Source organism: Ascaphus truei, chromosome 1 (assembly GCF_040206685.1).
Source record: "Ascaphus truei isolate aAscTru1 chromosome 1, aAscTru1.hap1, whole genome shotgun sequence".
Taxonomy (NCBI): Eukaryota; Metazoa; Chordata; class Amphibia; order Anura; family Ascaphidae; genus Ascaphus; species Ascaphus truei.
The window spans coordinates 464,140,903-464,157,577 of record NC_134483.1 but is presented as its reverse complement, the minus strand read 5'-3'; the positions used below and the strand labels follow the sequence as shown (position 1 = coordinate 464,157,577).

Sequence of the window (16,675 nt, the reverse complement as noted above, 5' to 3'; positions counted from 1 at the left end):
CAAGGCAAAAAGTGATGCAAATTATAATAGGTTTATCAAAGAAAAAAACTCTTATTGAAAGCAATGTAGACTGATTTCCTTGATAATGCTGATGTTATCTTTGCACTGTTTTGCATATGGGAAGCTTTGATACATATCTCCTTTAGAGCAGTGGGGTTTTGTCCTTATTCCAAAAGGCAAAAAAGTGCATCAAAGTCATCTATAATATTCTCCCCAAATTCCTCAAAAAAACAATAATTGTCTAAAAACTGTAAGTTAATAAAAATGCTAACCGTTGATAAAGTTGAAAACGATTTCGGTGTTACTGCACATACATAATGTATGCACAGGTTTTAAACATGTACATACCTTATATAAACTTAGTAGAACTGGAATTAATGTTGACAGCCCATGAATCTTTGCTTTCTTCTTCTCTAGAGTAAAGGGAAGGAAAAGTGTTATCACCCCAACAACTTTATGCAAAACATTAAGGTCTCGTGGATCAAAAAATATAAGGGTAACTGTGACGACTGGGGCAGCATGGCACCCAGAATAAAGATTAAGCCCACAATAGGGTGAAGGGTTAAATTGCCCCAATCCTAGTTATAAAAGGGAAAGGGGAGAAATCCTCAGGTGCGTTCTTCTGCTTGTGGCTCCAGGATATATGTGGACGTAGAAAATAAAGGAGAGAGGGGGACCACAATGAGGGAAAATTCAACATACATTTATATCTTGACTTTGCATTTGGGGGAAATAAAATGGGGGAGGAGACACACTCACACTAGGTATCTGGTCTTGGTCAGGTGACTACTCCTCTGGGTGGAGGGTGGGTTGGGGGTGAGGGGAAACCCCCTGATGACGCCACTCAGTTATCAGGACACAGGGGAAGGCTGCAGCGGTTCATCCAATGTCAGGAATCTGCAGTCATATCAGGCTGTGCTTTCATCTGCTGGGCTCTTTTAGAAGCGGAGGGTTCACTTTAGGCTTCCACGTAATCCAGGTAGATAAGTCCCAAGCTCCGTTTAGGAGTAGCTGGTAGAGGGACAGTCTCACCGATCAGGGTCAGCTCTGCCTCCCACGCAGCAAAGTGATAGAATATTAGGGGTACTAGTAGATTAATAAAAGTATAATTCCAACTACTTTCGTAGCAACTATAAAGGCCACTTCACCAGGGATTCCTGACATTGGGTGAACCGCTGCAGCCTTCTCCTGTGTCCTGATAACTGAGTGGCGTCATCAGGGGGTTTCCCGTCACCCCCAACCCACCCTCCACCCAGAGGAGTAGTCACCTGACCAAGACCAGATACCTAGTGTGGGTGTGTCTCCTCCCCCATTTTATTTCCCCCAAATGCAAAGTCAAGATATAAATGTATGTTGAATTTTCCCTCATTGTGGTCCCCCTCTCTCCTTTATTTTCTACGTCCACATATATCCTGGAGCCACAAGCAGAAGAACGCGCCTGAGGATTTCTCCCCTTTCCCTTTTATACAAGTATACAGAGGTTGGCGAATCACCTCTGAGAGACTCGGGCAGCAGAACTGCATTGTGTGACGGACTACAGCCGTGTATTGAACAGTAGGATAAACCTTTTGGCGCAACTTCACTATCTTCTTTAAACCCCAATCCTAGTTATGTTATGTTATTTCTGTGTTTTACAATGGTTTGGGCTTATTCTCTGTGTCTCATTGTGTGCCTTGGCCAGTGACAATGGCTGTGTATCAGGCATACAATGACAGTATCATTATACAATTATGAAATAAATTATCTTTCCATTTCAATAGTCATGCAAATAATTGAAAACATTTAAATAATTACAACACAGCATTCTGTAATAGTTATTTAAAAACGGCACCAACAGCTCCTCGCTGCAAAACATGGAATGAAATAAGCAGGTATTTTCTAAAATAGCATGAACCCCTAATCAGCCCCAAACAAAATAAGGATTTACTGTCATATTGGTTTCCTGTACCTCTCATCGATAGGATTTTGGCCCTAAATGTGCTAAAGAATTGTATATACAGATGCAGCAATGAGTATCCGAACACTTGCCTTTATAAATCTGGGGCAATCTCCCAGTAATGCTGCAACATTTCTGCGACATTTCTGCAAACAGACTAATGGCCCATCGGATTAACACAGCAGGGGTCCTTGGCAGTCTCATTCCGTTTGAATTGGACTGTCAGGGACCCCTGCTGTGTTAATCCGATGGGCCATTAGTCTGTCTGCAGAAATGTCACAGAAATGTTGCAGCATTACTGGGAGATTGCCAGTGGCTGCATCAGTATGTTCAATTAAGACAAATCATGATACAAATGCAGTTGTATGGATGAGTGCTTGTACAGTATCTTATTACAGTGTCAGCATATGTTGCTCAGCACACATAAGTGAGTTTCAGCATAGCTCAATGTCAAGCTTTGCAAGTAATTAAAATAATTGTCAAAGTATACTGTACAGCTTGTCTTCAGTTTGAGAGATAGTGGTAGACACATCTTTACAAGGAGTCTCCTTCTGCTTGCAGTTTATTACTCTCTGTAAAGAATATTGATTATTAATTCTAAGTACACATACAGTAATACAATATTTAGTTGTCATACTTTTGTTGCCAAAAGTTGTTACATTATGTGCAATAAATAAGAACTGTAAATTCATGACATGTATTCTTCCAGTAATAGTTTGTCGGGTGCGGTGTATGGTAGCATGCCGTGCCTGTATACAGATAGCTTGCTAGCTTACAATGCCTGGGTGCATCAAAAAAAGATTTACTCACTTTTTTTAGGAGAAAATAAAAATCTGTTATTTATGACACAGTTTGAATATGTATATTTTCATATTACCATTATGTATCTCCTTTCTAACTCTTCATATAGGGACACACTCCCCAAAACAAGAGATGACACAGAGGCCCATGTTAACAAAAGGATGCCAAGGTTTAGCACAACCAAACTTCCATTCAAATGAAAGGAAGTGCTACAGCTTAGCACACTTTAGTGAACATGGGCCACAGTTGGCAAAAAAGTTGCGTGGATACATCACCATATATGATCATATTGCTTTATGCATTTGAAGAGAACAATACAGATTGACTCAAATTAGTTAGTGCGAGTCATTCCAATGTACATTTTAAAATGTCTTTAAGCATTGTAGGAAAATATCAGTTGTTTACACATAAAAAAAATATTGAGAGAGGTAAATAGGACTGTACAGTACTTTGAACTAAGAATGTTACCTTATCGCAGATGCCACGTTTGACCAGTGTCTTTCCATCAATCCTACTATCTGCTTCAGTGTGATTATATAACTTTAAAACAGAGCTACTGCATCATCTGCACTTTGGAACTTCAATCATAATTCTGCCAGTATTCTAAGTTCTAATTTTATGTCCTTCATGCCCTACAATCTCAAGCATTAGAGTATCTTCTAGTTGTGGAGGTACAGGCACACATAGATATATCAACCAATGTTTCAAATCTTGTCATTAACACAAAGATTATCATAACATAAGCAACAATGGTAAGTAAGAACTACTCTGTCCTCTTACTCCTTTTTAAGCATCAAGAACCTAATATCCCAATACAATATGTAAGTAAAGGATGTGCTATATGACTTGCAGATGTAGCGAGGAGGAAGGTCACAGTTCAAGTGCATCTATAACTTTACATGTGTATTAGAACTTCCATCCTACATAGGGAGGGAGGGATACTGCCCAAGAATATACAGAGTAAGTGGCCCATCCTGATAATAAACCCATAAACTTGTTTATTTCAAGACCAAAGTCCTAATAACCACATTACACCACTACCGCAAAACAGTTTCTGGAGAATACTGTCCCCTCTATCTCTTCCCTTCAAAGCAAGCTCTGTACACACTATTGGAATTAACTGGCACCTTAAGCATAATTTGGTGATATTGGGGTATACAGTTGTGCATCAGTGTTTGAGATGTTACCATATTATCATACTCCAGTGCATTAGGATCATCTTACCTGGTTTAACTACAAACATACACAATCCCTTCAAGATCTAACCCCAACACCCACTACGTCATATCATATATATTTGTGTCAAAATGAGTGCTACAGGGTGTGACCAAATGTATACAACAAAAGGCAAAAATCCCCACAGCTACATCCAATATGACAAAAAAAGTGAAATACTTAACTGTTTCTCTTCTCATAGGTAAGGATCATTTAGTTCAACTCTTTACTTATGAGAAGACATACAGTTAAGTATTTTTTTGTCATATTGGATGTAGCTTTGGGAATTTGTCTTTTACTGGTTTAACTGCAAGCTGCAGCCTAGTTCTTCAGACACGTCTAACTAACCTTATTGCAAGAAAAGTAATAGATACACTATTTTTAAAAATCCGACTGAAGAAGGGAACTTAGTAGGCTTGAAAGTGTGCACTTTTTTTAACCGCTAGTTAGAGATGAAGGTATCACTTCTACCTTACTTTTGTTCTATAAATGTAAAATATTTATGCATATCAAGTTATCTTTTTCCCTCTGCCACCACAAACCCCCCATGAATAAAATCAGAGGTTGAAGCTCATGTACAGAACAAACCTTTGATTAATGTGGAAATAATTTCCAAAGGTACAGTAGAACTGAATGGAAATATCTCTTGCAGTGACTAAGCACGAAGAAGTTCAGATATCCTTGGTAAAACACTACAGAGTATGTCTAGATGAAAAGTACGAAGTGTCACAAATGTGGCTTCTTAAAGACTTGGAGTTCATTGATGGGAAAGAAGCTGATACTGTAAGTTTTTCCTTTTTCTTTTTAAATATATTTTTGAAAGTAGAATATGTGTGTAGTAATTGTGAAGTAACCGTAAGGGTTAACAATGTGTCTAAAATAGAGCTGAAAGTGTTAAATATCTTAAGAAAATATCTTTACAGGCAATTGAAGCAAGCCTAGGCTTGTTTGAACCCAGCAGAGTTTTACATTGTTCATTTAGACCGCCATACCCCCTGGATATCACCTGTGGTGTCCCGCAAGGCTCTGTTCTGGGCCCCCTACTCTTCTCAGTGTTCATCAATGATCTTCCCACAGCTTGTAAGGGAGGTTCAATACACATGTATGCAGATGACACAATCCTATATGCACACAGCCATAGCCTCTCTGACCTTCAACACATACTTCAGTCTGACTTTTTGAGACTCGAAAACTGGATTTCCCAAAACAAACTGTTTTTAAACACTGACAAGACTGTAACAATGGTATTTGGGACCAAGACTACATTTTTAAAGCTTCCAATAACTAAGCTCCAGATCAGAACCAATGCTAACACCACCCTAACTCCTGTTACTAGTTTTAAATACCTGGGCATATGGTTTGACTCCCACTTAACATTCGGAATGCACATTGATGCCCTGACAACCAAGACCTATGCCAAACTGGGTGTACTTTACAGGAACAAATCCTCCCTAAGCCTGCTGGTCAGAAAGAGTATTGCACAGCAGATGCTAATGCCAATTATCGACTATGGAGACATACTATATGGCTCAGCACTCCAAACCCACCTTGGCAAACTTGACACCCTCTACAATTCAATTTGTCGTTTCGTTCTCCAATGCAACTACAATACACATCACTGCAAAATGCTCAAAGAACTAGATTGGTCATCACTTGAGTCTAGGCGCAAAGTTCACCTTTCCTGTCTTGCCTTCAAATACTTTCTGGGCAAGCTACCCACCTATCTGAACAAGCTCCTCACCCCTACCACATGCAGCACTTATCATCTGAGATCTGACTCCAAAAGACTGTTCATGGTCCCAAGGCTCAACAAAGTATCCGGCCGCTCCTCCTTCTCTTACCGTGCACCCCAAAACTGTAACAATCTACCGGAGACTCTCACATCCACCACCAGTTTAAGTTCTTTCAAAACCAAAGCTGTCTCACATTTTAATCTGGTCTGTAACTGTTACATAAGCCTATAAAATACATCTTCTCTAACTGTGCATGCAATGTATTGTATATAAGGTATACCCTGTTCATTTATGTAACTGTATTTGTAACCATGTATTATTTGTCATATTAACTATGCCCAGGACATACTTGAAAACGAGAGGTAACTCTCAATGTATTACTTCCTGGTAAAACATTTTTATAAATAAATAAAATAAATAAATAATGCATACAGAATCCCTAAAATAAGCACGTGGTTGGATCTGTTTGGTTTAGGAGTTAGCCGTATCAGGAGACAGTGCTTTAAGTAAAGAATGGTTGCTTATGCCCACTTGCTTCAGTGTGCAACCTACTGCCCGGTGTGTCAGCCTTATGCCTTCTGACATTGCTCCAGTACTAATCCTGTGCCAATCTATGGGGCCCCATGCTCTGGGGGGGATTCACGAAGCTCTGATAATGAGTACCAGAGCTCAATTGGCATTAACGGTCATTGCCCTGAATGGCTGTTAATGCGAATCGAACTCAGACACTTGGTGAATGCCCCCTATTTACCTACCCTCATTCATAACCTTCCAGTGTCCGTTTCTGACATTCTCCATACTCTTGGTATTCGGAACAAAGCTTTATCCTGGATCTCATCCTACCTCTCCCATCATACTTTCAGTGTCTCTTCTGCTAACACCTCTTCCTCTATTGATCTCTCTGTGGGGGTACCCCAGGGCTCTGTCCTGGGACCTCTTCTCTTTTCTCTGTACACACTCTCTCTAGGTGACCTAATAACATCTTTTGGGTTTAATTATCACCTCTATGCTGATGACACACAAATATACTTTTCAACACCTGGTTTGGCTGTACAAACCAAAGTTTCTGAATGTCTCTCTGCTATATCATCCTGAATAGCCCTCCGTCGCCTTAAACTCAACATGGCGAAAACAGAGCTCCTCATAGTTCCTCCCAAACCTGGCCCTCCTTCCACATTACTGTTGGAACTACGATCATTCACCCAGTAGCCCAAGTCCCCTGCCTAGGGGTCACACTCGACTCTTCTCTCACATTCGCCCCTCACATTCAAAACATTTCTAAAACCCGTCGCTTTTTCCTCCGCAATATAACAAAGATACGCCCTTTCCTCTGTTGCTCAACTGCTAAAACTCTGACTCAGACCCTCATTCTCTCCCGTCTTGATTACTGTAACCTCCTGCTGTCCGGCCTTCCTGTCTCTCACCTGTCTCCCCTACAATCTATCCTAAATGCTGCTGCCAGAATCACTCTACTCTTTCCTAGATCTGTCTCAGCATCTCCCCTCCTGAAATCCCTCTCCTGGCTTCCGATCAAATCCCGCATCTCACACTCCATTCTTCTCCTCACTTTTAAAGCTTTACACTCTTCTGCCCCTCCTTACATCTCAGCCCTAATTTCTCGTTATGCCCCATTCCGACTCTTGCGTTCTTCTCAAGAATGTCTTCTTTCAACCCCCTTTGTATCTAAAGCCCATTCCCGCCTTAAACCTTTTTCACTGACTGCCCCACACCTCTGGAATGCCCTTCCCCTCAGTACCCGACTAGCACCCTCTCTATCCACCTTTAAGACCCACCTTAAGACACACTTGCTTAAAGAAGCAAATGAATAGCACTGTGGATATTCTGAACACGATACATAAAGCTTGGCCCCCTGCAGACGCACTTACCAGAACTCCCTCCTACTGTCTCTGTACGTTCTCCCTACCTACCAATTAGACTGTAAGCTCCTCGGGGCAGGGACTCCTCTTCCTTAATGTTACTTTTATGTCTAAAGCACTTATTCTCATGACCTGTTATTTATATTATCTGTTATTTATTTGATTACCCCGTGTATTACTACTGTGAAGCGCTATGTACATTAATGGCGCTATATAAATAAAGACATACAATACAATACAATACATTCCCTGATGCCTTTCTCATAGTTATAAACATACCCCAGCTAGCTTTTCTTATTGCCTCCTGTCTAAGGGCTATACCACCAGAGCCATGACACAAATTGTCTGGCTGTTGATGTTTTGACAGCATTGAATGCTTGGTCTTCTTTTATGAAGCTAAAGAGCTTTCTCCACCCTTATCTAAGGGGCACTTTGTTAAATAGTGGCATCTGCCAGCCATGTACAGACCTGGCCCAACTACCTTATCGATGTAGGCAACCATTGGCTCTATGTTTTTGGCGATATACAATTATTTCTCCATATTCATTACTGTATGTGTTATTTCCTGTAGTATGCTTAGAAGATGGGCAGTCAGCCATGGTTCCTTACAGATTTTTGTATGTATATATCTGATCCATGATTGTGTTTTCATATGGCTTGACAAGCTGGCTTGACAATTGTTTACAAACGTTTCAAATCAATAAAAATAAATGATCTTCCATCATGTTAACCATGATGTTATTTTACTTCTCTCTATGCTGAGATTGCAAGGCCCTTTATTATAGCTGCTCATGAAAAGTCTACAGCTTTTCCTTTGCTTATGTGTGGCTTTCCGTGCTTATTGTAAACAAAGTACAGTATGTTGCTTCTTGATTGTATGCTCTCAAATATTTGGTAAAAAAATACATGTTAATTTAATTGTAAATCTAATTATATGTCTCCATTACAATAAGTACATGAACAATAGGATTCATGTATTTCCAGTAATCACTAGGTTTTGCTATGCATTGTAGATACAATATAATGGGAAATAGAATTAGGGAATTAAATAAGCAAACATTTTATCACATACTTATTTTTAAGTTGATAGGATACATACAAAATTCTATCTGCTAATGCTACATAACGTTCATCATCTACATCAGCTGATACTGTGGATATGATGAATTGTGTTAACATTTGCAACACTATTAATATGAAACAATGTAGATAATTTACCATGGTTTGTTTTTTTGTTTGTTTCAATCTTTTTATTGGGTTTTAGAGAGATATACATTATACATTTAGTATTTCTAACAAAGTGATATATAGAGACAATCTTATACATTTAGTATTTCCAAAAACGTGATATATAGAGACAATCTTATACATCGATTAAATTGAACAGTGTTTGGAGACATACACAATGAGTTGTTGTCATTTATTTCGCCAGTATCTTCTTTCTTTTATTGTGTTCTAGTACACTTTTTCATAACTTATTGAGGAAGCAGCCGCTTCCTTGTGTATCTCTCTGTGGTAGGATAGAGGAAAGTGGAGAGTAAAGTGGGACAAGAGGGGTGAAGACAAGATGGGTTGGGGGGGGGGGGGGGAAGAGTGGGGAGGGGAGGGAGGGTGGGGGGAGACAGTCCTGTTCTTCTATGGCTCAGCTTCTATGTTTGTCAAGCGTCTGGCCAAGTTTCCCAGATTTTATGAAATGTATCCACCTTTTGGCTAAGTTGTGCAGAGAGGAGTTCCATCACCCTGATTTCTCTGATTCTTCTCAATACTGTCTGTCTGAAGGGGGCATTGATCTTTTTCCACGCCGCAGCAATCGAGCACCGTGCTGCTGTTAGGACATGGTTTATCATCTTACTCTCCGGGGTCTCTAGATCCTCTATTGGTTTGGCTAGGATCATAGACAATGGGTCCACTTCTATCTCCACCCCCAGGAGTTCTCGTATCATTGTTTGTATCATGGACCAGAACCCCTGAATTTTGGGACAATTCCACCAGATATGAGCCATATCTCCTCTTTGCCCGCATCCTCTCCAGCACAAATCCGAGGAACCGGGAAAGATCTGGCTCAACCTATTCGGGGTTAAGTACCAGTGGTATAAGATTTTATATATGTTCTCTCTTATAGTGGTACAAATTGATGTTTTGGAAGCTACTTCCCAAAGTGTTTTTTTTTTTTAAGGAAAGCAGAACATTATTTTAAAATAATTTGTTAAATAGTGTTTGATAAGGGCTCTGAAAGTAAGGATAATTGAAAGACATTTTCTTTATTTTATTCTACAGGACAATCCATATTTTGATATGATGTTTGAGGAAATCTACAACGTGGAAGCATACAGCTGTGCCTCAAAATATGCCTTTGCTCGAAGTTTAATTAAACTGAATACGCTCTACACCAAAAGGGACCTCAAAGTTGTTAATTATGACACTGCCTATACAGAAGAAGGAGTGATCTGGTCTTCGAACAATGGGGACTGCTTAGTACTTATGAGGATATGCTTTTACGCTTCTAATCTTCTGTGTCTGTCCTTGTGTCCTATGCCGTAGGGAATACAATTTACGTCAGAAGCTGGCCTTCATCAGACATAATTGAAGACACCATATATGAATTTCTATTAAAACGAGAACCATTTTGGTATAGCTGTTAAGTTCATGCAGTTTGATTACGGTGGTGTTATAGCATGTGTAGTTAATGTTTTAGACCTCATGAATCAATGTGTATGTGCAAAGGTTGCTGATATTGCTTTGTTTTTGGGCAGCAACCACATAATGGAATTTGTTAGCCAAGGGCGCTACTGAGTATGAGCTGAATGTTGACAGGAACAATTGGCGTCACATAATAGTAATTCCAAAGTAATAGTCATTCCAAAGTAATAGTAATTCCAAAGTAATAGTAATTCCAAAGTAATAGTCATTCCAAAGTAATAGTCATTCCAAAGTAATAGTCATTCCAAAGTAATAGTAATTCCAAAGTAATAGTAATTACAAAGTAATAGTAATTACAAAGTAATAGTAATTACAAAGTAATAGTAATTCCAATGCTCCAAAGCAGTATTCTTACACAGCTCTCTGCAGGGTCATGAATTAGCCCTACATTACTTTGTGAAAGTTTGGTGAGAAAAGAAGGGAAAGTGGCAGATTGATAAAGGTGGTAGGTTCCCATATTTCTTGTGGCCATCAATCCCAGCAAGTCAAATTTCCCTAGCCAAATGAGTCTAATGTCTTCATGATCATTAGGACGACCGCTTCCCAGCATATTAAGTTAGGGCTTAGGTGAGGCACACCCAGTGGCGGAATTCCCATTATGCCCGGGCCCTGGGCGGCAAAATTTGGGGGCTGCAAAAATGTCCACCCCCATATATTTTGGTCCTGATGGGAAGTCTCTTAGCTGTTGCGGCCGCCTCCTTACCTGCCGCCTCTTTCTCCTTCTGAACCGCAGCGTCAAATGACGCCGAGGACGCGACGTTGCAGCGTCAAATGACATCATGATGTCGTGTTACCATGGCAGCTTGATGCCGTGCGATATCACATTGGTGACGTCCGTGGCGTCATTTGACAACGCGATTCAGGAGGAGGAGGGGGCGGCAGCAAGGAGACAACTGCAACAGCTAAGTGCCATGGGGCGGTGGATTTTCAAACCCGCTGATGGGCACACCCAGCCACATCCAACAGAAATGTATTGCTGCTAAACAAAACATCACTATATTACAGAATTTGTACTTGTTTATGGCAAAGTACTTGGAATGTGACATTTCCTGTTGTACATATAGTAATATTGCAAGGAAACTTAAGGGGCTATTCATTAAACTGCAAGTTTTCCCCAAAACACATAGCAATTTATTTTCTCAACGATATAGTATATGGAGAAGATGTAGCAAAATAAAAATGATATATTCAAGTGTTATGCAAAAATATTAAAATAACATTTGTATTATGGGAGTATTGTTTTTTAGAAAACATTTGCTAATTCTCAGCATGTGTTGAAGAAATTACCTTTTCCAGGGACATACAGAGACATTACTACAATACTCTCTGCATGAATACATCATTTTGCGAGTTTGGTTCATTTTCATATTACACAGCATTGAATAGCCAGAACCACATTGCCTCTTAAAATACCGTTTTTGCGTGGTTTGATCATGTAAGAATGGTTTGATGAATATGGCAAGATACACTTCTGTGCGATATTGTATGTTTTCGCACAGAAATGCTAATATTGCAGTTTAATAAATAGACCCCTTAGTCCTGTTCCCAGATTGCTTCTCCCATGTTCATTTACATATGGAGCTTCAACTGCATGTTGCGTTGATCCCCATGCACTCTGACAATGTCTGACAGGTATAGGCTATCGTATTATTAGGCTATCACATACCGTATAACAACTCCTTACAATGCTGCTGGCACAGCACGCTCATATGGCATGCTGTGATATACTGTACCAAAACTGGCAAGAAACTGGAGGGATGGAGAGGTTCTTTTAAAACACATTGGGATTAAAACTAATTTTTGATATTCATTTACAAACTTTTTTCTACAGTGGAAAAAAAAGAAAGAAAGACAACAAAAAGTAAAAAGAAGCTGAATAAATGAACAAAAACTAGATGGGTGTAGTTGGTGATCCAAACAACATAAGTTAAATGACAAAGAAACAGCGATGGCAGGGCTGGTCAACTCCAGTCCTAAGGGCCACCAACAGGTCAGGTTTTAAGAATATCCCTTCTTCAACACTGGTGGCTCAATCAGTGGCTCAGTCGTCGACTGAGCCACCTGTACTGAAGCAGGGATATCCTTAAAAGCTGTTGGTGGCCCTTGAGGACTGGAGTTGGCCACTCCTGAGATATGCCCTAAACCACTTTGCCGACAGAGGATACCGAAATACACTACAAAGCAGTGGAGCAAAGCAGTGGAGGAGCGTAGAGACCATTACAGCAATAAATAAAATCACTTACACATTTTCCAGCCACAACATTTTTCTAAATAGTAATTATTGTACTTTTACTTTGCATATAAGAAGCAATTGAGATGGATGGAGCAAATTGCACCACCTCTATGCATATCCTTCATAGCTTCTATTGGGTCATTTATCAAAGTCTTTCCAATACTACCTCACTCATGTGGGTTAGAAAGGGCAAACGGTAACTGCACTATTATTGAATAAAGAAAACACATTGGGGGTTATTTACTAAGGACTCCTGGCAGAAAACTGGGGCAAAAGAATGGCATCCAATTTAGCAAAATAAATGCTCCTGTTGCTTTCAATGGGATTCCTTTTCTTTGATGAATATGCTTGTGTTATTAGCACTGGGGTTTACTCCCCCCCCCCCTTTGCAGCCGGGAGACCTTAGTAAAGAGGCACCATTGATTTGAATGGATTCCTATTCTTAAAAAGAATCTGGTGTTGTTTCTTGCACCAGTGGTATCATAGTTTTCCAGCCAGGAGTCTCCTTTTCAAAGTCTCCTCGTTTACATAATTGACCAGCTGGAAACAATCGCACATTTATAGGGTAGAAATACAAATGCTGCCTATGGAATTCTTTTCACTGGATTAATCTAGCGCTGATTTTTGCTTCAGTGTTCCATCCAGAGAGTAGATAGTTTGATGAGTGGTGCTACACCTAATGTATGCCCTTAGTAGTAGATGTTAATAATATTCAATATTGAGAATGTGAGAATGCTGTCCTAGTGTCCATAAGGCATGTAGAAAAATATCCAATAATGTCCAGTAATATCCAACTTGGGGAGATCTGGGGACCTAGAGGTGCCCACCTGACAACCACACAGATGAGTCCTCTAAGAAACAAAACCTCCCACAGGATAATGGCTAAAGGGATAACAGTCACAGAGAGGTAAAACAGAGGGGCAAGTGCCCTTTACCTTACAATAGTATCCAGCCAGGACAGGTTCTCCAGCGTGCAGTCCTCAGAAGTATGGGTAGTCAGAGTAAAATGAAGAAGGAGCACAGCGTCCACTTGCTAGTGCAAAAAATGTAGATAGGGCAACTCCAAGAATAATGGAAAAATATGTATTGTACAAACAGCACCAACAACGGGGGAATAGGAAACGCACCAACGCGTTTCATCCAATAGAGACCCTGAAACAGGACCGCATTTATCTAAGGAAGGGAATCCTACTGAAAGCCGCTGAAGTTTTTCTAAATTTGGTGCAATTCTTTTGCATTGTTTTTGCCCCAGTTTCACAGCCAGGAGATTGGATAAATAGCCCAAGACGAGGGAACAGTTTCAAAGTCTCCCACCTGACAAACCAGAGCAGATAATCTGCACTACATTTATCAATACAGAAAAACTCGTTCAATAGAATGCTTTTCTTTGGAAAATGTTTGTGCAGATTTTTGCCCGATCTTTGCAACCAGGCGACTTTGATACATATCGCTCTTCAGCCCAGATCCACAGAGGTCCATTACTGATTTAATGAGGGTGCAAACTGGTATCTTCAAATCTCACTAACGCAGAGTGAAGTGAGTTTTCAGCTGTAACGGGCCCAGCGGTAACTATAACGGACGTTAGTGCTAAAGATATGCACCTTTGGACAACCCATGGAGAGACACTTTGGGTGTCCCCAGCTGTTGTATACAGGTGTGTTTGGGGTAGTGTATACTGTATATCACTTGGGACTCTACTAAACTAGGACTTTTCTCTCTCTTAACGCTAGTATTGTTATTTGAAACGAACGAGGCGATGCTAACGTAACATGCCGCTAAACCTATGTAATGAGATCCCTAACGGCTATGGATTTGGCATATAATTAGCTCTGTGGATTCGCGTTAACCTCAAGGAACATACCGTCCGTTACTGATTTTGATAACAATACATTATGAGCCCTGAGTTACCGGAGCTCTGTGGATCAGGGCCCTAATGTGCTAGTCGTGTGACTAATGAAAATAAATATGCACTTTTACAGGGTGGACAGTGCAGTTTTACATAAAAAGTTGACTTTAATGGGAGAAGGATTGGTTATGCTGATAAAGCAGGAGAACAACAGGCTGGATAGCAATTGTAGGAGCACAAGGGCAGGACACAGTAAATATACTTACTGTAGGTAGGTGAGGGAAATACATAAAAAAACACTTGCAAAAAACAATATTAACAAAACTGGATTCTTTGCAAAGTGTGGCACCCTTCATTGAACTAACATAAAAACAATGCATGCATGTTGTTGTACATGGGCTTTATAAACCTCACATAGTAAGCCACGTAGTGTTGTGCATTCTTTTGCAATTACTGTAATGATCTTTGTGCGTTTTTAAAGCAGTGAAGCGTTTGAATGAGCCAGACAAACATTTTAATAACAAACAGTAGCCATCTTGTGGAGCACAGCTTCTTCCTCGTTGCGTCAGATGACAACTCCCCCTGAATCATTGCGAGGGAGCCTAAATCCCCTTATTATTCGCATTGTTCAATATAAGGGGTCATCTATAAATGATACTATTATATCCAATGTACCTACCTCCACAACCTCTTGGAATGATTTATAAATCATTTTAAAAGGTCTGGTACGACATAGGAATGTACCATGTAACGTTGATAGTGTATTCTATAGGAATTTAAACCTTCTAGGTAGTCTCTGGCTGCAGTGCCAGATTGGTAATAGTAGTTGTCAGGTAGTGTTGGTTCATGGGAACCCAATTTATCACTTGTGGCTCTTTTCAATGTGGATACTGGAAAGGGCCAAACGTCCTTCATTTGTGCATGAGAGTACATAACTCCAGTCACATCCATCAAACTTACACCAAGATATCCCAAGTCAAGTGCATCCCAACAAAGCAAATGGTGATATACTTTAAATAAAAACTTCTGCTGTAACGGGTTATACAGTTGATCAAATATGGAAAGCTTTTGGTGGAGTGCTATGGAAAGTGGAACACTTCAAATGAAATATGTTTGGTGAAACAAGTCTGGGAACAATATTAAGAATTAGCAATACTGAAATATCTTTATTAGCAGTATGACAGCACTCTACATCTGTAGCAATATTGCATCTGTTTACTGCCCATCCAGTCATCCACATGCAATGAACACATACAGTACAGGCTCACCTGACATGGGGCACATTACACAAATACCTCAATCTGCTGACGTTATCTCTCAGACTTGAAGACTGCAGGCATTTTATTCGACAGTGTCCAATAAAACGTGGCATTTTATACAGGATTGACTAAACCAATGGGCTTGGTTTAAATAATGGGAGTGAATGCAATATGAGTACATGTATTTTTTCTAAACCTGTTTTGTTTCATGAAAAACCCAATTTTTGGTTTGATATTAAATCAGGAATTGTGATTATAAGTGTACTGCTTCAGATTAAAAAAGTACATTATAAGTACTATGCTTATTAAATGTCATTTTAAATATTTGCAAAAAAAAATGTTCAATATTTTGTCATGATATACATTGACATGTATATTATTTTGAAGTATGTATTGTTTGAAGCAGACGTAGTCTTTCCACACTAAAGATTAATAATAACAATACAGAATGATTAATTGTGTACTATGGGTTGGGTTATACACTTTTGCTTGATGACTACATCACAAAAGATATAAGAGTATTTGTCTTGAAGTTTATGAATCGTTACACACCTTAGTTATTTAAAGAAAACTCCATAATTCATGCTTCACTAACCATTATTGTCTTTATAACTTCATTAGGCTCTTAGTACAAAATCAATGTAGAGATATTACACACTGTCGTTAATGGAACTATATGACCTGCTAGGTGAATAAAAACATTACAATAAACATTTGCACTTTCCTTTTCTGTTGCTTGTTCATTTTTCTCTTTCCACAAAATGACAGCTACTTGGAGACAGTTTCTACTATTCAGAAGCAGAGGTGTACGATCCTGTAATATTCATAGTTGTCAGGACAAAGTTCCCCTTTCACAGATCTCTTCAAGGAAAGGTGACCTAGTGATATGACCATAACACACTTACCGTGTGTATTACAAGCAGTGCCGGACATACAGTACGCATAAGATAACTAAGCTACAACTTAGGGCCTCACAATATGAGGGGCCTCAAATAGAAAAAAATTAATGCGTTTCGTTTTAAAATCGGATGATAGATAAAGAAGATATGGGAAAAAGAAGATTCTCTAGAAATAT

At 39.6% G+C, this 16,675-nt stretch overlaps 1 protein-coding gene across 1 annotated transcript in view; it reads left to right on the top strand.

Moving 5' to 3' along the window:
• Positions 1-10,301, top strand: part of EXOC1L (exocyst complex component 1 like) — a 32,504-nt gene extending 22,203 nt beyond the window's left edge. Inside the window, exons 2-3 of the mRNA XM_075578509.1 lie at positions 4,605-4,735; positions 9,840-10,301. Of these exons, the coding sequence (XP_075434624.1) occupies positions 4,605-4,735; positions 9,840-10,103 (395 nt within the window). The 3' untranslated portion in view covers positions 10,104-10,301. The remainder of the gene's footprint in view (positions 1-4,604; positions 4,736-9,839) is intronic.
• The last annotated feature ends 6,374 nt before the right edge of the window (positions 10,302-16,675 follow it).